This window comes from Glycine max, chromosome 12 (genome assembly GCF_000004515.6).
Source record: "Glycine max cultivar Williams 82 chromosome 12, Glycine_max_v4.0, whole genome shotgun sequence".
NCBI classification, from domain to species: domain Eukaryota; kingdom Viridiplantae; phylum Streptophyta; class Magnoliopsida; order Fabales; family Fabaceae; genus Glycine; species Glycine max.
In genome coordinates, this window is record NC_038248.2 from 3,296,808 (window position 1) to 3,323,434 (window position 26,627).

The 26,627-nt window shown below is 33.3% G+C and overlaps 3 protein-coding genes across 3 annotated transcripts; 2 read left to right on the top strand and 1 right to left on the bottom strand.

Moving 5' to 3' along the window:
• The first annotated feature begins 588 nt into the window (after window positions 1-588).
• Window positions 589-2,623, top strand: LOC100811667 (UPF0496 protein At4g34320). The gene is made up of 2 exons (XM_003541028.5): window positions 589-895; window positions 1,169-2,623. The coding sequence occupies exon 2, from the start codon at window positions 1,189-1,191 to the stop codon at window positions 2,308-2,310; it is 1,122 nt and encodes a 373-aa protein (XP_003541076.1). The 5' UTR covers window positions 589-895; window positions 1,169-1,188; the 3' UTR covers window positions 2,311-2,623.
• A 2,766-nt stretch (window positions 2,624-5,389) lies between these two features.
• Window positions 5,390-9,293, bottom strand: LOC100814885 (probable 1-acyl-sn-glycerol-3-phosphate acyltransferase 5). Its single transcript, XM_003541031.5, has 4 exons — window positions 9,089-9,293; window positions 7,111-7,949; window positions 6,339-6,469; window positions 5,390-5,945 (listed from the first exon to the last, which is right to left on the bottom strand). Exons 2-4 carry the CDS (start codon window positions 7,680-7,682, stop codon window positions 5,521-5,523), a joined length of 1,128 nt encoding a protein of 375 aa, XP_003541079.1. The 5' UTR covers window positions 7,683-7,949; window positions 9,089-9,293; the 3' UTR covers window positions 5,390-5,520.
• Window positions 9,294-13,644: 4,351 nt separating this feature from the next.
• Window positions 13,645-25,848, top strand: LOC100816481 (phospholipase A-2-activating protein). Its single transcript, XM_003541033.5, has 23 exons — window positions 13,645-13,883; window positions 13,973-14,298; window positions 14,448-14,551; window positions 14,752-14,820; window positions 15,512-15,572; window positions 15,680-15,819; window positions 17,100-17,289; window positions 17,599-17,660; window positions 18,028-18,116; window positions 18,286-18,355; window positions 18,443-18,502; window positions 19,310-19,456; window positions 19,572-19,610; window positions 19,703-19,740; window positions 20,532-20,618; window positions 21,092-21,257; window positions 21,425-21,502; window positions 21,868-22,004; window positions 22,405-22,481; window positions 23,074-23,143; window positions 23,948-24,013; window positions 24,714-24,896; window positions 25,518-25,848. The coding sequence occupies exons 1-22, from the start codon at window positions 13,824-13,826 to the stop codon at window positions 24,846-24,848; spliced, it is 2,271 nt and encodes a 756-aa protein (XP_003541081.1). The 5' UTR covers window positions 13,645-13,823; the 3' UTR covers window positions 24,849-24,896; window positions 25,518-25,848.
• The last annotated feature ends 779 nt before the right edge of the window (window positions 25,849-26,627 follow it).

A 26,627-nucleotide genomic window follows, 5' to 3' on the forward strand; every position in this document is an offset into this window, starting at 1 on the left:
AAAGAACTGTCTAAGAATTATTTTCTTATCTAATTAAGTTCTTCCCTCTCTATATTAAGTACTGTAAAGATTAGTGGACACCTTTGTTCCAGTTGACTCATACATCTAGAGAAATAAAGAGAACAAAACATAACTATAATAAATAATATAACAAGACAGAAAAAGATAATTAATAATAATAGATCTTAATAAAATGTTTGAAATGAGAAGGAATCTTGACGTGTCACTTCTCTATTCTAAACGAAATATGAAGCGAAAAGGGTTCACTTTCGGTAATTTTGGCCAACAATTATGGCAGCACACCGTGTTTTCAGGTGGCCTTTGGAAACTTGTTCAACAATTAATAACCCACATTCCCACCTTAGTTTGTTGTTCAGTAAATATGTGTTGTGTTGTGTGTCGTTAACGAGTCCCATTAAGCTGAAGCTTGTGCTTCTTATTCTCGAACTTAGTTAGCTAGGTTGCTTCTAACTCCTGCTCTCGTGCCCAATCCTTGTTGCTTTGCGCGTTAAAATTGTGCACTGTGTAGTGTAAACGGGAAGAGGGAGACACAGATCATATAACATATAAGAGAGTATTTTCAAGAGAGAGAGAGAAGTATCATTTCATTTTCATTGCTTCTGGCGTTTTCCATCTTTTAACACACCTCATTTTTCTCATGCGTGCAAGCCATTCTCAAATAAATCTCAACCCACCCACATTTCTTGGTTCTTAACCGCTTTAATTGCCTTTAAGATTCTGCATTTCCTCTCCCACCTCAACTTCTTTGCTTCATCTATCTATCTTCATTTCCTCTCTCCCAAAAAACTAAACACCAAAATCAAAAACCACCCTTTAGCTCCATCGCTTTTCATTGTCCTTGTCCCGGATTCCTCGTCTTCAATCGCTTTCAAAGGTTTGGACTTTTCCAAAATCTCCATCTGGGCGTGTTTCATTTCGCTTATACTCATCTTATAGTCTTTTTGAGGTGACAGGAATGATATTTATGTTTCTGTTGTGTGCAATTCTTTGATATAGCAGTTCTTTTAAATCGTAGTGTTCTCTTATTGTGCTGTGAATATTGCACCGTAAATAGTAAATTTGGTTATCATTCACTTGATTGCTTGGGTAAGGAATAATTAATCACACCGGTTTATCTGAGTTCTGAGTATTTTTTGTTATAAATTAGATCATTTGAATTGAAGCAAAATGGGGAGTCATATGAGCAAGAGGATCCCTGAAACTTCTTCTTCTATTGGCCTCAGCACCGAATTGCACTACAAAACTGAGTTGAGTTCCTATGAAGCTGCTTGCAAGCTTGATTCTGATTTGCAGTTCTTTGACACCACACTTCAAGCTAGAGCAAATCAAGTTATCAACACTCTTGCTGTTGGTGTTGAAGTTCGAGCCCTTTCATTCGATTCTCTAAAGCAAATCACAGAATGCCTTCTGGAGATGAACCAGGAAGTTGTCAAGGTAATCTTGGACTGCAAGAAAGACATTTGGAAGAGCCAGGAACTGTTTGAACTGGTTGAGGAATACTTTGAGAATAGTTTGAAAACTTTGGACTTCTGCACTGTATTGGAGAAGTGCCTAAAGCGCGCTCGCGACAGCCAATTGCTTATTCATGTAGCTGTTCAACAGTTTGAGGAAGAATCAGGATCAGGAGACAATCGCTATGCGAGGACATTGCAAGAATTTAAGAATTTCAAGGCAGCTGGTGACCCTTTCACCGAAGAGTTTTTCCAGATATTTCAGTCTGTTTACAAGCACCAGATACTCATGCTTGAAAAGTTGCAACTTAGGAAGAACAAGCTTGATAAGAAGCTAAAATACATCCATTCATGGAGGAAGGTTTCGAGTATGATCTTTGTGGCTACATTTGCTGCAGTCTTGATCTGCTCGGTTGTAGCAGCAGCCATTGCAGCACCACCTGTTGCTGCTGCGATAGCTGCTGCTACGTCGATCCCAATCGGATCCATGGGGAAGTGGATTGACTCGCTCTGGAGGAACTATGAAAATGCATTGAAGGGACAGAAGGAAGTGATTAGCTCAATGCAGGCCGGTACCTATGTTGCCATAAAGGACTTAGACAACATTAGGATTCTCATTGATAGGCTTGAAATTGAGATTGAGTCTCTATTGCATAATGTAGATTTTGCAATTGAAGAAGAAGCTGTGAAGGTTGCAATAGAGGAGATCAAGAAGAAGCTTGGAGTGTTTATGAAGAATGTTGAAGATTTGGCAGTTCAAGCTGATATGTGTAGCCGTGACATTAGGAGGGCAAGGACTGTGGTCCTGCAGAGAATCATAAAGCATCCCCACAATTGAAAGCAGTCTCATGTCTAATCTGCCAGTAACTGTTTGAAGGAGAATACACATATTTTCCTTGTGTATCTAATGGAATTTCTTGATTCATAGGTTCATGTTGAAGATTATATATAGCCGGGCATATTTGATATGTCTCGACACTGGCAGCAAATTTTTTTATTCTTTTCATACAATAGTGTATTAATGTATATATTTATTTTTTCTTCTTTTTATGATCTCATTTGGTTGTTAGTTTGTTGAGGTGAGACTAATTTGTGAGTCTTTACATATCTTGAATGAAATACATTGAGAAATCGATCAATTAGACAACCGAGATAAATATCTACGTTTTTGTAGAGGTTAATACTCCGATCCAACGTTGAGCTGTAAACGAACAAAGTACTTGCATGCTAAAGTTTGATGATGTGAGCTGAACCAAACCTGTGCGTATGGAATCAATTTTTTTCCTCAAAGAGCTTGTTTACAGAAGTATCACTTCATTATCTGCATGATATTCTTGGTATATGCAACATATAATTAAGTTAATATTAAAAAAATCTGAATTTAATTATTTTAAAATGCGCTTTCACTTTAGAGTGAAAAAGAATTATGGCCTATTATTCATTTTATTTTATTTATAATATTTTTTTATTATTGCATATATATATATAATTATAAATTTAGTAAAATTTAATCTTTGACTTTCTTTTACTAACGTTTAAATGTCTTTTTTTTACCTAATGATATGAATTATCTCATAGTTAAATCCGAAAATATTTATTGAGATGGATATATACAAAAGAATATACAACTATACATATTATCTTTTTAAATGGTTGAGATTATTATATGCTCTAAGACTAAGACTATATGCATGATTCCAATCAATTTTCACGTGATATATAATAACATATTTCTTTAATATTTTTTATTATCATTGATATATTTTTTAAATTTACAAAAAAAAACAAGTTAATAACATATGGTATAAAAATTATTTGGAACCATGCACTTTTTCTGGATATCATTCATTAATTTTTCCTTAAATGAATTGATTATTGGCAAATTGGGTAAACTTTGCCCCTAAGGAACTCTTGAAACGTGAAAGGGCCAACATATCTAGAATTTGAGACGGTATCTTATAAGTTATGACTTCCTTCCCGTGCGTAAAACATACCAAGTTGGAAGTAACACGGAAGTCCGTGGAGCATAAGGATTATAAAAATTGAAAATGGATGGCAAATTTGGTGTGCATCGTTTTAATCACGAAAAAAATGTCACGTTTCACTATGGTCCTTTAATAATAATAATAATGATGATGATAATTTCCATTTACTATATCCAAAATTCCCTTCAATACATACATATTCGTCCACAGAAAATAAATTTGAGCATGCATTTACAAAGATACTACAATTGTTTAATCAATAGCTATCAATGTTACACCCATGATGTTAGAAATGTTCAATATCAGCTCGAGAGATGGATCCTTTGTATAACTAATTAGTTGAATGGGGTGTGGTCCGTGTGGATACTCGTGAGGACTATGATATCGATGATCAAGTCAATGCCTGTTGGAGTTTAGACGTGTGAAAACGAATCAACGTTTACCTCTCTTCTTCCTTTCTATCCTTCAATATTCAGCATCTTACTCTATTAGTTTAGTTTATATTCAACATCTTCTCTAGTAGTTGTGTAATTCTTGTGTATATATTGGGTGTACTTGCACTTGTATTCCAAGATTTGTGGATTTCATTATGATAATTCTAGATCTTTCCTTGTGTATGATAACAAGTACGAACCCTGTTCATGAAGATTATGGAGAGCCAGTACCCTTTTTGGAGCTGCTTGTATTTAACAAATTACAATGTTTCAAAGGTCAAGTGTTTTATTAAGCTGTGTATCGGTCCGAAGCTTCTTTTTTTTTAGCTCACGGGGGCTAATTTGGTGTTAGTTGTTCTACTTCACGTAAGGAGTGAATGACTAATTTCATTGCTGAGTACATGTGCCATTGTCTTAGTATGATGATTGCGTCAAACTTTCAATGCTAGTAGGTTACGAACTTTATTTTATACTAGTTGAATTGGGTACGCAGGTTAGTTATTTTTCGGCTTATTACTAAGATTTGTTGGATCCATCCATAGGACAAATAGTTCTAAATTCTAAAAGAGTGAGCTATTGGATGGAATTAGAAAACTCATATCATGCAACATAGTCACAACGTAGTGATGTATCATATGCTTAATTTTTTTTTTCAGAAAATAAACTGATTGATGTATCCTGTGTTTAAAATTGTTCATGTCACCAATCCTACATTGTCTAACTTTGTTCTTATACCTCAAATAAGATTTCAAGTTCAATCAAATCTTATAGACGAAAAACACATGATTAAGAAAAACTCATTAAAAGTAGATTAACCATATTCTTTTAGTGAAGATTAATTATCAATGAAATCAATAAATACTCCACATTTATAACAGGATAACAAAAATAGTTTGTGTTCAGCAGATGTAGAGAGAGTGCTGACCAGTTGACCAACAATGAGAGAGAGAGAGAGTGGTGACTGTTCTGCTTAATTTCATTTTGAATATGGTAGTTAACCACCTTTGCAGGGGGAAAACTATATTTGTAATCTTAACCTTAAACTCAGGATTGGCATGATTCACAGATCATAACATCCGAGGAAGCACCATCCAACACCAAGCTCAGGGAAGGAGTTTTCAAACTGAATAAATTACTAGGCCGAGTGTTTGATGACCCTTCTTTGGGATCATGGCCCTTTCACTCTGGCCATTCCTTTGCCACAGAATCTGAAGGTAACAGAAATCTATTTCACCATCTACAAAATTTAGCATGCTCGTAGATGCACCATTGCTTGCTTACTAGTTAGTTACTACGTTGCATATTTTCAACCACACAACCCACTATGTTTATGTTATTGCTTTGGTGCGTGAAAGAGCTTATTGAAACCGAATGGCACCAAAAATGTGACGAGTTTACAAATATTTTACGAATCAAATAATAAATTGGGTTAGTATCCAAAAACATAAATAGAACTGCAAAGTTGCAAATAATATTGCAGCAATGAGAAAAAAACAGCTGAGCCAAAACGTGGTTTGTCCACTTTTTATCAAATTTATCGGGACAATCCTTTAAGCAAGAGATACAATTGCATGTAATATCAAGTCCAATACTTATATACTATAACAGTCAGACAACTGACAGTGCCTTCTACCTTGCTCTCATCTTCAAAAAGCTAAGAATGGGCTGCGGCCGAGTATTGAAATATGTGGCCGGAACCAAATACGCACAGACTAGAGACACATAAAGTTTAAACCAGAAAGAGGCAAAACTGTAGTACATCATTGTACCTGTCACTGTAACAATTGTCATACAATTTAAAATGCTCGTAACAGCAGAGAGGTCCCTTTCTGATGCTTGATCTGGAAACTGACCTTGAGTTTGAAAATTGGAAAGTAACTGATCCTTTGTCTGGAATCTATTTATCAACCACATGGAAATTTCATCTTCAGATACCGGGATACTGTCAAGGGGGAAGCGATGGATATGAATATGAACTTCAGAAGGATCCACCCCAAAGACATTATCCAAGAAAGATGGGCAGCGGTATTTGTAGCCAATGGTTACATCATAAACTGACCATGAAAAATTGAAAGAATCTTAGTAGCAGAATGATATGATTTATTTATGATTGTTAAACTTCCAACCTTCGATTAATTTGATATCATTGCAAATAACAAACTAATGTCATCTTATCCAAAAAAATAAAAAAAACACTCCATACAAAGCAATTCAAGATCTTCAGGTGGCCTGTTCACAAGTATTTTTCCTTGACAAATGCTAAATGATATTAGATAGATGACAATGCAGCAGATTTCCCGTCAATCATATCAAAAGAAAAGGACTAAGTGGATGATTCAGAATTATTGGATGAGTATAAGGACTGATTATATGAATAAAACTAATGTTACATACTTTACCAATTATTATATAATACAAGCAGATGAAATACAGACAAACAGGACAACCTGCAGTGAGAGAGCTCCTCAACTCTTGCAAGCAGGCACAGAAGCCCTTTGTCCTTGGAAGTAAAACATTTTTCAGAACCGGTAACTTATGCTCAGCAGCATATTTTTGACTCCGAAGGCACTTTTGCTCACTGCAAGAAAGAAAAAGATAGGCGGCAAGAAATTTTTAACAGAATACACATACAAACAGAGATACATATGCTACATCAACTCAAACTGGGGATGAAGATCATTCGGTTTCAAGGATCTGAAGGGTGGTGACAAAATATTTTTCCTACTAATAGTTTTGGCTTAAATATGCATTTGATTCTTGTAATAGAATTTTTTTGTCCTTATAATTATTATTTTTTTCAAAATGGTCGTTATAAAATTCTTTTTTTAGTTTTTGGTCCTTGTTATTTTGTTTTAGTCCTTTTAATATGTCTATTTTTTTCATTTTAGTCCCTACAATGTTTTGTTCATTTTGAATTAGCTCTTTTGAAAATTATATGATAGGGCTAAAATAAATATATTACAAAGGACTAAAACAAAATAACAGGCAAAAAAAATTACAAGGACCATTTTGAAAAAAAAAATTATAAGGACCAAAACCGAAAAAAAGCAGCATATTACAGGGACCAAAAACATATTCGAGAGAAAATTGTATGATTCCAAATAGAAGAAACTTAAGTTTTGCTTCCAGCATCATGATGATCATAAGCAAAGATTTATGATTTGATGTTTTGATGAATACCTTAATGGTAGTAAACAGAAAAGGTATCAAGTGACTTACGTGAAATCAGTGCCTTCTGGGAAAAGCGCAAGCCAGAGAGGATCTTGAGGATCCTTGAATGTAGAAAGCATATGGCGCATGATTGATTCATCAGCCTCCCACTTTCTTTTCACTGGGATGAACTCTAGTATGTGAAATGCCCAACCAAAAACTGGAAGCCTCATCAAGCTGCTCTTAAGTATATATTTTATGTATCCAAGGCATCCCTTCCGCAAGGCAAGGTCCCATAGATACATCCAGTCAACCTCAGTTCTATGATTTGCGATCAATAAGATTCGTTCTCTTGAAGGAACAATATCTCCAGAAAACACAACTTTAGTCTTGTTGATCTTTTCAAATAGAAAAGGCCACAAGGCTAACCAAGCACCAAAGATAAAGGAAGTTGCTCTCCTGCTGTAACTGACGCTAAAAACTCGCACTACAACAGCACTTATAAAACCAAAGAATACTAACATCATAAATGCTGTTGAAAGCAGCACCAGTAGACACAGCAGACCCCTTAAAATTCTCAATGGTGCTAGAGCCTGATACTTTGCTCCAAAGCAAGAACTTACGGGTGTAAGAACAGCCATAGGCGATAATATCAAAAGCAATCACAGACTACAAAAGAAAAGAGAATAACTGCACTGCCTCTTCAAGAATTGCCTCCTCAATGAATTGCCAACATATAACCTGGATTGGCAAAACTGGGTACCTTCATAAAGAAATTACTCTGGCCACCAGGTTTCTTGTACTGATGCAGACACAAAACAGCTGGACTCTGCCAGCTGTTTTGTCCTTGTAGTTGATGACCCAATAAGAGAATTATTTTGGAGAGTTTTGGCACAAAATGAATGTACCTGGGAGAAAGTTGAGGATATCATATCTTTACCTTGAAGGATATCAAGAGTCATGAAACATAAAAGTGGAGAACAAAAGAAATAAAAAAAAGAAAAAAAAAACTAGGCATATATAATAGGTGAATTTATCAGTACATTATAAATGACAGGGTATCATTGCTTCTAAGGCTACACCTCGATAACTTGACAACGAAAAGATCAATGAGTAAATAAATAGTAATCTTATGAAAAATCAACCTTTCTATTAATACAATGTATGAGGGAAGGCTATGCAACGAATAGGAAGGATGCCAAAGTAAACTTTTCCAGCTGGGTTAAAATAATTCAATTGTTTGACAATACAATAGGAAAGAAAATCAAAGCATCCAGCATGTGTGATGTTGAAGAGTAGCAACGAGATAAGTTCCTTATGATGCAAAAGGGATTTGCCGTGGGGAGAACCAAACAACTTTTCAATCACAATAATAACACCACTGTTTAGATAGGTCAAAGGAGAGTGTGGGAGCATGAGAGAAACATTTGTTCTAATATCCTGAAGACATGATGCACTAAAATCGGGATATCACCACCAACAAAGACACAAACTCCTATCCAAATTTATGACTAGACGGCATCTTTCCTTGTCATTTATTTCTTTTGAGCCATACCACAAGGCATCGTGAAAGTCCCTATGTAAGTCAAGTCAAATTCCAGCCAAATAAAGACACAATCTCCCTTCAATCTCAACATAAGGTAACATCAGAGAGGGAACAAAACCATAAACATGCTTAAAACAGATAAAAAAGGTATGCATCCAACATCGTAGCAACAAATAACACTGTAATACCAAGTATGATCACACACACACAAAAAAAAACATGAACACTTGGAACACTGTTGACAACCTTGTGCACAAAACAAAACTACATTATGCAAAAAAGGGTCTTTTATTCTTCTTCGCCTTCTTTTTTGCCATTTAGAAAACAAGGGACAAAACCGATGAAGCCCCAGATGAAGGGAGAACTCATAGTTATGCAAGCTCGGATCTTTAGCACGAAAAAAGGCTTATAGTCTAAGAAAAGAACACTAAGCTGTTCTAAGGTTGGAAAACAACAAAAGTACTAATGAAAGAGTGATGCAATGAGGTTGAGCATCCTCACCTTTGTTCAAGCTTGTGGCATTTTGTCAGCCCCAGAGATACATTGAGATGAACAAAACACAACGGACGGTGAGTGAGGTTGTACCTTGTTTGGTTGAACAGTCAGATTAGATAGATAGGAGTTAGAAAAAGTAAGGTCTAGAATAGATTGTGGGCAGTGTTCTGCAATAATAATAGTACCCTCCTCTACTCAACTGATGATTCAAGCTGAACAAAATAAAGCACATGTTTGTGAAAGAAAAGGCTTCAAAATGTGTGAAACTACGAGGTTGCCACCTGCTTTTACGGTACGGTTTTTTGAATTTCAATGAGGTTTCCTTTTTTCCAAGACGTTTTAATTAAAATCTGTACTGTTTTAAAGTTTTAATAATCCAAAAGACTTTTTTTTTTTTATCGTTCATTAAACTCGAATATATTTAACATGGGAAAAAGCAAAAGTGACTCCCGAATCCCTGATGTGATGAATCGCTTTAGCATAAACAGTGGGATATGTCATTGTATAGAAGGTGTATAGGTCATAGATGAATTAGTCACTTGATAAAAAGCCATGATGTCGGTAGTTGTGAATATTGTAAATAGGTCCTCAATAAAATAAAATACTAACAAAAAAAGGTCCTCAAATAAAATGTTAAGATTAGTGCTTTAATTTGTTTTAGAAAAGAAAAGGAAAGGAAAAAAAATGTAAAATAAGATCATTTGTTAAGTTACTTCATTTTGTAAGAAAATGGTATACCAACTATTATATAATTTAATAATTTTATTTAGTAATCAATTTGATGGATTTGACAGTTGAATTATAATTATATATCTTGGTTATTTGTTTACAATTTTATGAAAATTGAATATTAAAAAGGTAATCACATAATTTATATTTTAGTATATTTTAAAAAATATATTAAATTAATTTTAATTTATATGAATCAGATATTAAATATTTTGTATTAATATAAAATTTAGTAAAAATGATCTATACGAAATAAAGTTATCCAATTGAAAGTTAAACTTTGAAATATGTAATGTTAGTATATCTATTATTATATTATAAATTTTCAATTCTCGTATCAAATGAGGACGTTTTTAAGAAATATTTTTTAAAAAGAATATTTTAAAGATTATTTTTAAATAAGTGTTATTTAAGATTCATTATCACTCTTGAATCAAATCTTATTTTAATATCATATTCTTTTTTTTTTATTGAATATTACATACTTAATATTTAACTTTTTTTAAGAAATATTTTTTTATTCATTTCAAATATGTTTCTTAATTCACGTAAAAAAAGCATGTTTCTTAATTTAATTTCAAGTCATTATCACTCTTGAATCACATCTTATTTTAATATCATATTCTTTTTTTTTTATTGAATATCATATACTTAATATTTGATTTTTTTCAAGAAATCTTTTTTTATTCATTTCAAATATGTTTCTTAATTCACATAAAAAAAAACATGTTTCTTAATTTAATTTGATCTAAAACTTAGTAAAAAAATCTCAAATCATTATCATTTCATGTCTTTCTTAATTTAATACTTGATCTTTAATCATTTATCTCTCATAGTATATCATTTTTATGTTTACTTATAAACTACTATAGTAGTTTAGAGATGTTAGGTAGGCAAGATATGATCATAAGAGCATGAAAAAAAATATAATAATATAAAAGTAGAATAAACTTAAATATAATATTTAGTACATTTTTTTTACAAATGAAAAATCATTGCATTTCATTCATAATGTTGGAGAAAATACAAGAGGGAATGTAATCAAGATCATGGATACTAGCATTAAACCTTGATGTCCTTATAAAATTACGAGCAATAAGATTGACTTACCTTCTTACATAACTCGCTTAGAGTTGGAAATAAAATATAGCATTTGCCTACATTTGGATAGGATATGATGGTAAAGTGTTGATTGTTTGTTAGGAAGAAGATGATCTGCCATGAAAACCTGTCATAGAGGTAGTTATCATTCTAGAAGTAGTTAATGTAGTAGATAGTAGTAGTTATCATGTAGTGGATAAAAGTAATTATCATGTAGTGAATAGTAGTAGTTATCATGTATTGAATAAAACAGACAGGCAGAAATATATTCAGTATTCTCTCCTTCTCGCTTTCTTGCTTTCTTTGTTTAACGGAGATTTCCTTAATCTCGAATACAAGGGTGAACAATCTAACAATTGGTTCGACCTGCCACTCTTCAATGGCGGACACCGAACTTTCCGTCGCCTGTGTGGATCGTCTCGAGATCGCCATGATCAAACTCGCTGCAACCCAAACTTGCACTGCTGCAGCCCAAACTTCCATGGCTTCCAAACTTAATGTCATTATTCGGATATTGAATATCATAGTACCCAGATAACCCTCTCCATCTTCTAACATTGTTAGAGATCAATTTGCAGAAGTCAGTCTCGAAAACTATATTTTGGAGATGCATTTCTGAAATCCATTAGAGACTTTTGTAAAGGCCAAAAACCTAAGCTTATGAAGGTTGCGAGATTCCATTGAAAAAGCAAGTTCGAGCTTTAATGAAGAGACCATTGTTGTCGTGCAAGCACTTTCCAATACCAAAATACTTTTCCTCCTTGAATATGGCAGCGTCCAGGTTACATTTAATGAAGCCTTGGTCAGTTTTTTTCCACTGCATTTGGTATGGTGGATGGCAATATTGTTGATCACGAGAGCCATTATGCTAGGTATTGCATGGGGAGTTTAAATGTTCCAAACTTTTTGGTTTCTAGCCTTCCATATGCTCCATAGAGTTACAGAGAGGGAAGGAGCTCGAACATATGGTTCTATAGAGTTTCAGAGACCAACTTGTTGCCAAAATTGTTGAGCTTTGGTACAAGACACGAAGAGATGTCACTCGTTCTCGAGATGTTGAGAACAAAAACAACAATGAGGCTGGCAAGAGATTCCTTTTGTAGCAAGTTGTTGAGTGGTTGGGAGGCATTCTCGTAGGGGCCTAGCCTTCACATAAAATGTTTGCTTTTTGGAGGTATGTGGAGCTTCCAAATCATCATCCAAGTGCCCTCGACTTTAAGGTTATTCGTGTTGTCCATGATTGAATGATATGCCGTTTTGATTGTGTAAACACTATTTGGACTGAATTTCCAGAAAATATGATCATTCTTCGAGGTGTTTAGGAGAGGAATTTCCTGAATTGCATTAGTATCTTCTTTGTTAAAAATACTTTCAACAACATGAGTTTTCCATTGAGAAGTTTCATGATCAATAAGGAAATTAAATGTTTGAAATCACTCATAGGCATAGAGTAAGTGAAAGAGATCGATGTCCTTTGAGATCAACCAAGGTTGTTTCCAAATGTTGATTGTTTGTCCATTACCAGTTATGCATCTCATGCCTTGCCTCACCATCAGCCGTAAAGCTGGATATTATGTAATATTTAGTACATACTGTATAACAAATTAGATAATGCAAAGATATAATATAAATTATGTGTTAAATATTTGTTTACAATAATTATGTTCAAATGATAAAACTATTGTTTCATTTAAACTACATATAGTTTTTTTAACAATTAACTTTATATTTCTTTATAAATTTTAAATGTTATAAAAACTATAATTTTAACTAAATTATACAATATTATATTTAATTTATATAGTTTCCTTTCTTAAAATTATACATATATATATATATATGATTTTTAAAACTATAATTATTATTCAAATATATTTCTTTGAGAATGTTAAAATAATAATAATCTAATTTAAATTATGTATCAAAGTTATTATAGTTATAATTACAAATATAGGGAAAATTTATCTTATCCCATTGTTATTTTAACCTAGCTCTTTTTTGTGAATTGTTTAACCTAACTTTCGTCAGAGTATAAGACTTTGATACACAATATGATAGGGGATAACAACACAAGACATATATTTATATTTTAAAATAATTTTTTATCATATATATTGTTTGATGAATAATAGACAATAAAAATAAAATAATATTAAATTTACTAAAATATTCTTTTTGATATTAATTACTTTTAATATAATTTATATTATTATATATAATATGAATTCAAAATATATAAAAATAAGTTAGGTAATAAATAATATGGATTAAAAAATATATGACACGATAGTTAGTAATAGATAATGTGAATCTCAAATTTGTTCTCATCCGTTTAATTTGTGTTGTTCTATAATTATTTTTCCAATTAAGCATAAAAAAAGAAATATTTATCCTATCCAATAATATAATTTTTAGAAAATCAAACTAAAACCTAACAAATATATTGTCCTATTGGCATAATAAGATGATGGATTACAATAAACTAAGAAAATTAACCTATCATTTCATAAGATCAAACGGGCTCCTAGCTAGTAAACTGTATAAGACAAATATTTATTTATATATTTAAAATTTATAATAAATAGTTTGAAACTTAAAGATTCGATCAAAACTGTAATTGGAAAAAAAATTAAAATCACACAAAAATAGCAAAATACAATTTATTCTTAATTTGAAAACAACCTCGGTTAAGGAGTAAACCTATATTTACCTCTCCTATAATTACAGTAAGGTAAGGTGGACTCGAAGTGTAGAACGGTAGAAGCCACTTTGGCTACAGAGTTGGTGTTGTGTCTTGCGAAAGAGGAAAAACGTAGAAAGAAGCAAGCAAGGAAGCGTGCTAGCTGGGTTTGTTTCTGTTGTGAATTGCGATCCTTAAACCTTTCTCTCTCACTCACTCAATCAAATTCAAATGGACATTGATTTCAAAGAATACCAGTTGCGCTGCGAGCTTCGCGGCCACGAAGACGACGTAAGATTTCTCTTTCAATTCTTCCCAAACTCAAACATCGTCATTTTTCCCCTTAATTTCAATTTGCATTTGATTGATCGGTCACACAGGTTCGCGGAATATGCGTGTGCGGCAGCAAGGGTATAGCGACTTCGTCAAGGGACCGGACCGTTAGGTTGTGGTCTTTGGACGACAACCGCAGGTTCGCGAGTTCCAAGATTCTTTTGGGCCACACAAGCTTCGTGGGTCCCTTGGCATGGATTCCTCCGAATTCGGATCTCCCGCATGGTGGGGTCGTGTCTGGCGGCATGGACACACTCGTGTGTGTCTGGGACTTGAAGACTGGTGAGAAGGTTCACACTCTCAAGGGCCATCAGCTGCAGGTCACTGGCATTGCCTTTGATGATGGGGATGTTGTCTCCTCTTCTGTTGATTGGTAGGGTTTTTCAATTTTATTATAGCATCAACCATTCTTTTTGTTTTTGATTATGCTTCAGTTTGCTTAGGTTCCTTGATTAGTTAAAGTCTTTCGATACTGCTTTTGTTTCAATTTTGATTCACTTTGTACACTTAACTGTTGTGCAGTACCTTAAAACGGTGGAGGAATGGACAATCTGTAGAGTCGTGGGAGGCTCATAAGGCACCGGTCCAAACTGTCATAAAGCTGCCCTCAGGAGAGCTTGTTACAGGTAGGTACTAGGTATTGCTACTTGTTGATGCATTTTTGTCAACATTTTTTTATTATGTCTTATTAGTTCATTGTCATGTTTTTAAGGAAGGATTTATACTTCGGGTTCTGGCTACGTGTGTGAGGTCTTGTTACCTTGTAAAGCTTTTATTCTTAATGAAATTGGATTGAATTAAGTTTGTTAATTTCTGATTATTTTAGGTTCAAGTGACACTACTTTAAAGCTTTGGAGAGGAAAAACTTGCTTGCACACCTTTCAAGGACATTCAGGTTTGCTTTACTGTCTTTAGACTTGCGTGATGTGTTTTATGTTTGTTTTGGTATGCATGTGTGTAATTTGTGAATTTTCCTCATACATGTCTTTGAGTGGTAAAGAATTGTGTATTTTTGTCGAAATTCAATATATTGCTTGGCATATTTGTGATTCGTGAATTCATTTTATTTCTCAATATATCATTTTGGTTGTTTTTTGCCAACTTGACTCGGTGTTTTCCAATTTAAAGAAGGTCAGAGATGTTGTTGGCTTGTAGCAATTATGTTGCCTAGGTGTTCTCAATATATCATTTTGGTTGTTTTTTGCCAACTTGACTCGGTGTTTCCCAATTTAAAGAAGGTCAGAGATGTTGTTGGCTTGTAGCAATTATGTTGCCTAGGAAACATGTTTTAGCAGTCAGAGGAGTGCTAGTAACACACTCTAATACATTCTTTTTAACACACACTCTACTATTGGTTAAAATTTATTGAGAATTACAAAATCAGGAGAGAGACTCATTGAATAAGTGGTGGGACCCACAAAAATTGTAACTTTCAATAAATTTCAGTCAATAATAGAGGGTGTTGGTAGCATTTCTCTTAGCAGTCATATTATATCCTTTTATGTTGTTATGGGCTACATTCCTTTCTCACCCTGTTGTTATTAATGTCACTGTGCTAATGCTGATGACCTTTGAGGATTGTACAGATACAGTTCGAGGCTTGTCTGTGATGTCTGGTCTTGGAATCCTTTCTGCATCCCATGATGGGTGGGTTCATTTCTGCACACACTCCTCTAGATCTAATTAATGAATCCCTGGTTGTGATTTAGAAAATATATATACCCTGGTTGACTTGTTTCTGTTCCTTGCTATAGTTCTCTCAGATTATGGGCAGTAAGTGGTGAAGTGCTAATGGAGATGGTTGGTCATACTGCTATTGTTTATTCAGTTGATTCACATGCATCAGGACTTATTGTCAGTGGTAGTGAAGACCGTTTTGCCAAAGTTTGGAAAGGTGATTACCTCTTTCTAGCTTCTTGCGATGGAGATCATGTGTCATTGGAACATTATCAGCAAATATTACTCCAGTGACAATAAACAAAACTTACGAGTTTAATGGCCCTGGTTCATTTTTGAGTGTGCTAAGTGAGCTACAAAACTAATGTTGGTGGTTGGTCTTAAGAAAGTTTATAGGGGAGGCTTCTTCTTTTGGGGAAGGGGAGCTGTTCCTTTTTAGGAAACTGCCTGATATTCGGTTATCTTTGGGGAAGGGGAGCTGTTCCTTTTTACAATTCATAGGTTCAGCACTAATGTTTTTGATTTATGTCAATATCCACCATTTTTGCAACCTTTGTTTTTTAAATTATATATATATATATATATATATATATTTATTTTTTATTTTAAAGGAGTACAAGTTTTATTTTGGACTGTCATATGAAGAGAATTTTCTCTTCCATTTATTTACATGAAGCTTCCAAGGTTGTAAGCTGCTCAAAGGCATCAGTTTTTCTCTATGAAACACCAATAATTTAATTTCCTTCACGTATCTGTATTCAATACCGATACTCTTGGATACTTCACCGATGCGTATAGATGAAGTATCCATGCCTTTAAAAAAGTTATGAAAATCCAATAGAGCTATGAGATATAGAAACATGTATAATATAGAAACATAGAAGCATTGTACCTTGATGAACTAAAAATTTAAATTGTCCTCTTTATGGATGATTTCAAGAAAGGAATGAGATTAATAGTATTATTCCTATTTGTAGACAATAGGAAGTAATTTATGCTGACAATGATTTATAATTTTTGATAATAATGTCCAAGAAGTATTTATATGCTGACAATAGGACCTAACAATGTTATGAATTTTTATACATTTAGTATTTAGATATGCATCATAAATGTAGAATTTAATAGATATGCACAGTCACTATAATTTTTTACACTGCCAACCAATTATAAATCATTTTTGGTATGACTTTTAAGGTAGCTATTATCAAAGTTAACAAACTTACCATATATGATAGTTTGTGATTAAATGTGTAAAAAGGTTTTACACTGTCAGTATATAACAATTTTCTCTTTAAACGTATCATATCCTATATATTTTTAGAATAATTGTATTGCTGTAGCTGTATCAATTATCAAATACTTGTTGTATCTGATAACATCGTATTTGTGCATCATAGGTTTTACTTCACATTGGCTATAATTTTGGTTTTTTTGCCTCAACTTATGTAACTTTGGTTTGGAATTACAAACTTTTTTCTCTTAAAACTTTTTCAGATGGAGTTTGTGTTCAGAGCATAGAGCATCCTGGTTGCGTTTGGGATGCAAAATTTATGGAAAATGGTGATATTGTGACAGCATGTTCAGATGGAGTAGTACGCATTTGGACCATAGATCAGGATAATGTTGCTGACCAGCTAGAGCTTGAGTTATACACTTCGCAACTTTCTGAATACAAATCTAGTAGGTATGTGTTGTTTATTTGGCTGTCATAATGTGCTTTGCTACTCCATTGTCACATCAGTTTCTTCTTTTTCTTGTCTGTCTCTACACTCTGAATTTCTTAACCAAGATTTTCATTCTGAAAATATATGGTTCATTTGTCCTTGGTGAATAAATGATTTCTTTTTCTTGGGAACATTTTACACCTTGTAAATTCAAATATATTCCTTTTTTTTTTATTTGTAAAGTTTTAATCTATAGATCATGTGGTGCTAGGATTAACTATGTCTTGCTATTATTGATGACCTTAGCTTGATCTGTTAATTTTTGCTAGAAAGAGGGTTGGAGGATTGAAACTGGAAGAGTTACCAGGCTTGGAGGCACTGAAGATCCCAGGTCTGATTTTGAGGTTTTCCTTTTCAAAAGTCATTTGGCATATGCTTTCCCCCCTATACCCGTAAATTGTTTCTTCTTTTGGAGTGTTGGGGTTGGAGGCAGGGAGACAGGTGGAATTTCCTAGTGATGGCATCACTTTGGGAGATTGCCCGCTTTTGTAACTCAAATGCTATATTGAATGTCTTTTCAGATAGGATAAACAGGCTTGATTGCATGAAATTGTAGCATTAAATAGTTATAAATATTTAATAGTTTCTGCAGATGGTTGATGACATTCTGTAATTTATATTTGTGCATAATACAATGTGGTTACAGTGATCAGTGTTTGCCATGGTTTCTGTTTTAAGCATCTTCTGGTTCTGAGCAGGAACTACTGATGGCCAGACAAAAGTAGTCAGAGAGGGGGATAATGGGGTGGCATATGGATGGAACATGAAAGAACAAAAGTGGGATAAAGTAATTCCCTTACTTTGCACTATAAGCACTTTTGCTTTCTATTTTTTCTGTTTCCCTTAACCTGTCTATTTCTGTTGCCTAAGACAAAATCCAAGTGGGCACTTGCAGTGTCAAATGTAGAAGATATTACGAGATTATTTTTTTATTAACAATTCATGTTTTCTTAAAGATTGGTGAAGTAGTTGATGGACCAGAGGAATCAAATCGTCAATTTTTTGACGGTATTCAGTATGATTATGGTCAGTTTCCTTTGTTGCCCTCAAATACTTGATTAGGTTTGCCTTCTTAACATTCATTCCTTATAAGTTTTGCCTGTGGCTGCTCAGTGTTTGATGTGGATATTGGAGATGGTATGCCTACCCGTAAGTTGCCATACAATCGATCAGGTACACATTTTTACCATCAGGCTGCATGTTTAATCCTAACTTAATGAACATATTCACTCTCTTTTACCAGCATCAAGAGATGTTATTGTCTGTGTGTTCTATAAATATTTTGGGATAGTGAATCTGTCTGGCCTATTGGAGTCCCTGGAAACATGTTATTATTTCACTAGTTTCTTAAATGTATTGTATAATTTAATTACGAAAACTTAAGAGTAGTAGATGATGGATTAGTTCATATTCCAGTAGATAATAAGGATTTTGCAACATGAAAAGTCAATGAAAACTAGTATGGTAGATTGCATCAGTTTCCAGAAGGCAAATCTCATGTGTGCGTGTGCATCCTTGGTCAATGTACTAAGAAAGAGCAGTTGTTTTGCCCTATCCTGTATAAAAGGAGGAGGTATGGAGTGGTTAAGTACCACTCAAATGTTTTGTTTTCCTTGCATTTGATTTTTGCTTATGCTCTGAAGTCTGAAGTGACAGTACTTTTAAGATAGTAGAGAGATTTGTGAAGATTGTGTCAATCTTCTCAAGTCCCTTATTTGTTTGTGTCATTGTTGTGAATATACCACCCTCTCTTGGTTTAATTGTTAGGGCTTAGGAAGATGAATGAGGTTTCTAACACTTCTTGATATACTACTTATCCATCAAGTTTTATCAGCTACTTTATTGTCCCTTTTCTGCTTCAAGTCTTCTTGTCAGTTGCAATTGTTTGCCTTGTATGACCTATGTTAGATGCCAAGAATCAAACCTTGTTCTAGTTTATGCATGTGAATGATAATCTGCTAACTAATATGATGTCTCCAGATAATCCATATGATGTTGCTGATAAATGGCTACTCAAGGAGAATCTTCCTCTTTCTTTTCGTGAGCAAATTGTACAGTTTATTCTTCAAAATACTGGACAAAACAATATTACTTTTGATGCTTCATTTCGTGATCCCTTCACTGGCTGTAAGTACTAAGTATAATGTCTGTTAAATAAAAAATTGATGGTGATCAATGAGATTCGTTATCCTTGTAGTCCTCCTTGTTGACTTGATTGTTTTTCTCTTATTTTCTGTTTTAGCCCATGCTTATGTACCAGGACAACCTTCACGCATGTCTGGTAATAAAAAACTCACGTTATCTTGTCCTGCATGAGTTCTATCATGTGCTTGTGTGACTCAGTCCCGATTAAATTTGTTGAATTAATGACAGATATATCTGCAAAACCTACTTTCAAGCATATTCCTAAGGTATGCTTCCATACACTTTGTTTTGGATGTTGCTAACATCTTTTGTCTCTGGGGAATGCATTTTAACTTTGGAGTTCTCATGTCTGGAGAATGTAGATGATCTGTTATTCCTTTTACATGTGGCTATATATCTTTTTTAAAATAAAAAACATTGTTATTTGGTAACTTGGGTTACATTTGGTAGTTAAACCCTGGCTATGAGGCAATGTTCTTAGCCCTAGAATGCATATTTTGTGTACTAAGTGTAAATTTTTAATATTTGCATCTGATATGGATATTGACAAATTCAGAAAAGGAATTTGCAAATTTTGTACTTTTCTGCAATCATGGTCTATGTATCTGTGTATTAAAGATAAGGATTCCTTGATTCAGTTCATGGCCAATAGGGTTCTAGATGGAGCTCAATTGGAAGAACCGAAGAAATGACTGATAAATGTTACTTGGTGATGCCCTTGTTTTATTTGAGTTGCAAATGGATTTTCTCTTCAGGAAATTGCTTGATGAGTAACTGTATCAACTTTTGCTTTCTTTGTAATTTGACCTTAATGTTGTTGTTGTTGTTGTTGTAAGAAGACAAAAACAGACAGGCCAGTATTTCATCTTTATAGAATGTTGTTCAATGTACAAGTAATTTGATCCCACTTAGAAGTGGTTAGTGATAAAGCTAGTGTAATTTTTTTTTAAGACTAAGTTCAATGTTAAACCTCCTCTGTGTGACTTCATACTTTTTCCCTCTTCAAGTTAATCATGTAATTTGGTAGCTCATGCCCAGTTCTTACTTCTGTTGTCAGAAAGGAATGCTTGTTTTCGATGCAGCTCAGTTTGACGGGATCCTTAAAAAGATTACTGAGTTCAATAATGCTTTACAATCTGACCAGGTAGACTACATGGTTGGGATTTTCTTCTTCTTTAGTTATTATGTTGTAATATGTTAAAATCATATTCTTTTGGTAAAATGAACTTTAATTTATGGTGATGAACTCACTTGCAGTTGTCAGGATTGTAGAAATTTTTTATTCTTTTATATCTACTTTATCTATGATGATTTCAAACTCCAATATACTTGATGATTCTAACTTCACATTGGATAAGGTTGACTATCAAAACTTTTAAATGCTTTTTGATTTGATTTGGGATCTACATGTTATGATGCCCTTGACTTACTACCCTCCTAAAGAAAAACACTGCATCAGCAAACCATGTTGCCAAGATTTGCTATGTATAAGAATTAATAAAATAAAGCTGCATGTTTTGGCAAGCATGCTTCAATTGTCCGTGTCGTTACTTGGTGTTGTGATGCTACATCAATTCAAATATTGAGTAATTTGGTTCTATTGTCAATCTCATGTAGGAAAAGCAGAACTTGTCTTTGACTGAGCTCAATGTTTCCAGACTGGGTGCCATTGTTAAAATTCTGAAAGATACTTCACATTATCATTCTAGTAAATTTGCAGACTCTGATATAGCTTTGTTACTGAATCTGCTTCGGTCGTGGCCAATCGCAATGATTTTTCCTGGTTAGTTATTGTCTCTTGCATTGCTCCTTTTTATTATACTTAAAGAAATTTTCATTGTTAATTTGAAAAAACCCTGGGAAGAAATTTGTTTCATTTTATGCTCATTCCTTAATCAGTGAATTTTTTAAGTCTGATTTTCCTTACTTCATAGTGTTTTCTCTATGCAGTCATTGATATTGTAAGGATGCTAGTTCTTCATCCTGATGGGGCTGTTTTACTTCACAAGCATTTTGAAGCAGAAAATGGTATCAGCATTGCTATTTTTTTTTTGTTTTCTGACATTAGATTATGACAATAATCAATTTAATCCAGGCTGTCCTCACATCACTCCACTAACAGATCATGTACAGCATTCTCTCACATTTCCCATCCCACCCCACCTCAGTAGTTAGTTGTGTTTTCTCTCCCTTAGTTATGTTTCTCTACATTGCACCCCTTTCCACCCCTTGTCACATACACTTTAGTGATCTTTGGATTTCTATAAGAAATATGTACAATTACTGATACCTTGAAATGTGGAGCTTATTTTTCTTCGTATACCTTTGTGTTGATGTATAATCTTTCGTGTTGACGTATAATCTTTCATTGTTTTTCTCCTGTGTTATATCAGACATACTAATGGAAGTGATTAAGAAAGTCACTGTAAATCCAACAATCCCTGCAAATCTGTTGACCAGCATTCGTGTTGTAACTAATCTCTTCAGGAATTTGTGCTACTACAACTGGTTGCAAAAACATCGTAGTGAGGTTAGCATCTGTTTATTGTAATTTTTTAACTTAAAATTTTTGAAGGACTTGAAGAATTTCTTGGAGTTGGAAGACTGACATTAATGTAGAAATTTTCTAGTGTAACATTGTTGTTAAGAAAAAAGTGCATAAATGCATGCCTTCTGTGATTAATACAATGCTTTTTATTGACCCTCTGCTTTGAAGTATTAGTTATATTCATTAATTTCAAGATATACGTTGACTTTTCACTATGCCTTTTAATAAATTTTCACAATTTGACTATCTTTAGCTCTTTACATCACTAACAGTTATCAACTCATTAATTCACTGACTTAGGCCATTTTATATTATCTTTTTTGTTAAGAAAATTGATTTCTGAACGACTAAATGACTGTCCTTTTTTCTGTTTTTTGGGCAGATTCTTGATGCTTTCTCAAGTTGTAGTTCATCTCCAAACAAGAATTTGCAGTTGTCATACTCTACCTTGTTACTAAAGTAAGTCCTTTTTTTGGTACAGATATTCTAGTCTTTTCAAGACTGTAAGTGCACATTGTTTTGGGAAAAAACAATACTTGATTTTGTTGGTATTTGGCTAACATAATCTCACTTATAGTTCTTGCATTTATATTTACTCACGTATAATTTGTTTGTTTAGCTATTTGAAGCTCTCTCTCTCTCTCTCTCTTTTGGTTGTGTTAATTCCAAATTCCAAATAGAAGATACAGTGTCCTTGTTAAGGTGCAGAAATGCTCCAGTGCTTTCTGGGTTTTTATTACTCTCGCTCCCTCTCCCCCACCTTAAATAGTAAAAGGAAGACTAAATGAATTCCTTTTTCTTCTTGGATGAAAAAGTGGAAGAAGGGTGGGCACTAAGAGCATCTGGATTTTTCTTCCATGCTTGGTGTGTCACTCTACTTAACTTCACCACCTTGCTGTAAAAGCAAATGTATAGGCACTAAAACAGTGGTGGTGGCTTTTACTTATTTAGATCTCAGTTCACAGTTCATTATGTTCATCATTGCAGTGGTTTACTAATGGCCCATAATGTCAGTATGCAATAATCTTTACTTCTTGTGTGATCCGTGCAGTTATGCGGTGCTATTAATTGAAACAAAGGATCAAGAAGGTCAATCTCAAGTTCTATCAGCAGCTCTTGAGGTATGTCTTATGCCATTTTTACCTAGCTATGACAACCACCATGGCACCCCCAAACCTTATTTTACTAGGTGAGGTTGACTTGATCAATTCCATTAATATCTATCAAAAACAAAATTTTAATAAAAATCATTTAGGACAAGGTCTTTTAAATTGTTCCTCTTTTTTCTTTAGTGTTCCTTCTACCCCTTTTAATTAGATATTTGATCTCCTCCCTCCTCTCACTGTTGCCTCTATTGTTCCTCTCACATGATCAAACCACCTTAGGAGAATCTGTCTCCTTCTCAGTAAATGCTCCAACTTTCTCCCAAACATCTTTTTTTAATCTTGTATGTCTATTCATCTACCACAATGTTTTCACCTTTATACACTTTTTTTTTTAACCTCTTGCCGAACTATAATTGGCAAAGAACATTGATGGTCTTACCATTGTCTTGAAGAATTTTCCATTGAGATTAGAGAGACACTTACAACTACAATTACACGTAAAACATTTGTTCATGTCATCCATTGAGAGTGAATCCTATGTGTGACATCCCTGTCAATATGATATCTAAACAGTGCTAATTTTCACCCTAAACAATGCTAGTTTTTTTCATACTAAACCTGCATTTCATATGCTCTGCCACATTCCCTGTAAAATAAAAACTCCAATTCCAAAGCTTCTCTGCACTTAAAAAAAAAGAAACAAGGAGCAAGGCAGGGGTGCTTTACATTTGTACGTGTCTAGATTATTTAAAATCAAATTTTCTACTTTTTAGATGTTATTATTTTTACTATACTGATATGCGTTTTGTTTTTGTGCAGATTGCCGAGGATGAAAATGTTGAAGTCGACCCCAAATTTCGTGCTTTAGTTGCTGTTGGATCACTGGTATTTCTAAGTTTCTATCTCTAGTCTTGTGTTTGATGCATAAATCCTTTTTTGTCTCTATATAAGTCAAGGTGTTCTGCATGTTGCATCATCTCAACTTCATTTAACTACACAGTTTTACTTCATTGTTACAATCTGCTTTTGTGAAGCCTGATTATCCAATCCTTTATCACCCTTGTCTATGTACTTATCTTGTATTTGATATATGTGAATTCTATTTTATTTTATTTTTGTATGGACTATGGAAGTTTGGTTTTTGTTGTTGTTAATGTATGACTGTTGAATCCATTCATCACCCTAGTCTACCCTTGCTGCTATCCAACCTATTTGCAAATTTTTGTTGTTGTTGGTTTGAGTTTCATATCCTAGTCAGTGGAACACCTTGTCTTGGTACACAGGATTTTAACTTGAATAAGAAATTACATTCTGTTATTTACTTTCTTTCTTTCTTTATTTGGAAAGCATAAAAAAACAATTAAATTAAACTATCCTTTTCTTTGTGTGAATATTTATATATGCAAACTATCCATACTGTAGGAGAACTAATAATGAAATTAATTGTTCAACAAAATGTGGCATTAGACAAAATTTCTCTTTTCATTACAAATAAATTCATGTGCTTTGAAATTTGAAGCATATCTATTATCTTTCTCTAAGTTGCTTCACTTAAATTTTCATTTGTCTAATCCTCTTCAAACAGATGCTTGAAGGTCTTGTCAGAAAAACAGCACTGGATTTTGATGTTGTGAACATTGCAAAAGCAGCCAAGGGTTCTAAGGAAGCCAAGATTGCTGAAGTCGGATCTGACATTGAGCTGTTAACAAAGCAGAGCTGAATACCTTTTGGTTGCTTAATCTCTCCTGTTCCTCCAAATAAACTCAAGGTAAAAGAGGAATGATCACGCTCATATTAGTGAGCCTTAATTAGACACATGCACACAGGGTTCCTTTTTTATTGTTTTTGGCTTTGTCTTTGGGGGTAAAGGGTCAAAGCGTCTTGTGCAGAGTTCTTTGGAAATGGAAATTATGCAGTGTACAGCATTTTCATATCTTTTTCCAAATTCTGTTGCATATAAAAATTTTCAGTTTTATTCAAAATTCAATTTCGTACAGTTATATATATATATATATATATATATATATATATATATATATATATATATATATTGTAATTTTCTTTCTGTACGTGTCTACTCTCCTTTCTCTTGCATCAACATCCACCATTAGAAGTACTAGAACATGGTAGTTGGTAGGAAAATGGAAAGGTAGTTTGGCTTGGGATAAAACCTCCACCATCAACATCAGACCAAGTCTTTTGTTTGTATAATACTTACTCTTAGTAACAAAGTTTCATAGCACATAAAATTCACAACCATAATTAAATCATCAAACTGCCTCGGTAATTCCTGCCACTGGGGATCACTGTTAGAACACATTACAGTCATGCTTAGGAATGATAATGGTTCATTATTTACACTGTTAATTTGCATATTTTGTATTCGCAGGATTATTTTTGTACTAAAGATGTCAGCAACCAAGATCATTGTTTAGAGTGTAAAATTGACATCTTTCTGCTGATGGTTGTGCGTTTGTTTTCAATTTCAAAACAAAGAGCTGTTGCATTTTAGAGGATTCATTGAGAGTGACACATCAAAAGTAACCTCACAATTACAGATTTCCACCGTTCCTCCGTACTTTGAGACAATAGTTGGAACTTGGAAACCCATGACATGTTATCAGATAGATTGTGTAAACCAATTGAGCAAATTACAGCAACGATGTAGTCTTCCTCTCTCATTTGTTTTAATATCAAGTTATTCAAATCATTTCATTTAATGCTTATTTGGGGACGTGAATCAAGTTTGTGTGCTACAATAATCTAAGGTCTGCGTGTTATGGTAATGTGATATATAGCAAGGGTTTTTTAACGTATGTGCGACATCATAGATATATATTATCACCAAAAAAAAAAAACATACATAGATGCATATTAAGAAGTAAAAAATTCAAAGATTTTGTTAGAAAATGAAGGTTTTATTATATATAAAAAATAAAAGTCAATGTATGTGCGATTTGTTAAATAATCTGAAGTATCTAATGTTTTCAAATGATATATTTATAACACATCATTTACTTTCGAATTTACCCCTTTAAAACCAATAAGTTATTCTATTATAGTAATCTTGAATTCTTTAATAATTGATAACTATCTCGTATATTTTTTTACAAACTAAAATGAAAATATAAATTTAAAAATATTTAAAACGATAGAGTTTTGATTCAATTATTATTTCATGTTGATTAAAGACAAACGAATGTTGATTAAAAATTGGAAAAGACATTTAAAAAAATTAAAAAAATAATTGATTAAAAATATTAACGTATTTCATTGTGTTGAAAGATACTATAACATTGTATAATAACTATTAATTAGATCTTTAATTCTCGGTGGAACTCTAAGTTATACTTATTGACGAGACTTTATTTTTTAAAAAAATTATCATTTACTGACCTTATCTATTTTAGTTACTTATGCTTCACTCTTCTTTTTTTTTTTTTTTTTACTTACGTTAAGGATTAAAGTGAATATGTTTTTATAAAATCAAAGAATACAT

Excerpts from the sequence above, each read along its gene's own strand:
- LOC100811667 (XM_003541028.5), top strand. The coding sequence starts at position 1,189 with ATGGGGAGTCATATGAGCAAGAGGATCCCTGAAACTTCTTCTTCTATT.
- LOC100814885 (XM_003541031.5), bottom strand. The coding sequence starts at position 7,682 with ATGGCTGTTCTTACACCCGTAAGTTCTTGCTTTGGAGCAAAGTATCAG. Across the intron at positions 6,470-7,110 it reads CCAGAAGGCACTGATTTCAC|TGAGCAAAAGTGCCTTCGGA; the intron begins GTAAGTCACTTG and ends TCTTTCTTGCAG. Across the intron at positions 5,946-6,338 it reads GAGGAGCTCTCTCACTGCAG|TTTATGATGTAACCATTGGC; the intron begins GTTGTCCTGTTT and ends TTTCATGGTCAG.
- LOC100816481 (XM_003541033.5), top strand. The coding sequence starts at position 13,824 with ATGGACATTGATTTCAAAGAATACCAGTTGCGCTGCGAGCTTCGCGGC. Across the intron at positions 14,552-14,751 it reads CTCAGGAGAGCTTGTTACAG|GTTCAAGTGACACTACTTTA; the intron begins GTAGGTACTAGG and ends TGATTATTTTAG. Across the intron at positions 21,258-21,424 it reads AATCGCAATGATTTTTCCTG|TCATTGATATTGTAAGGATG; the intron begins GTTAGTTATTGT and ends TTCTCTATGCAG.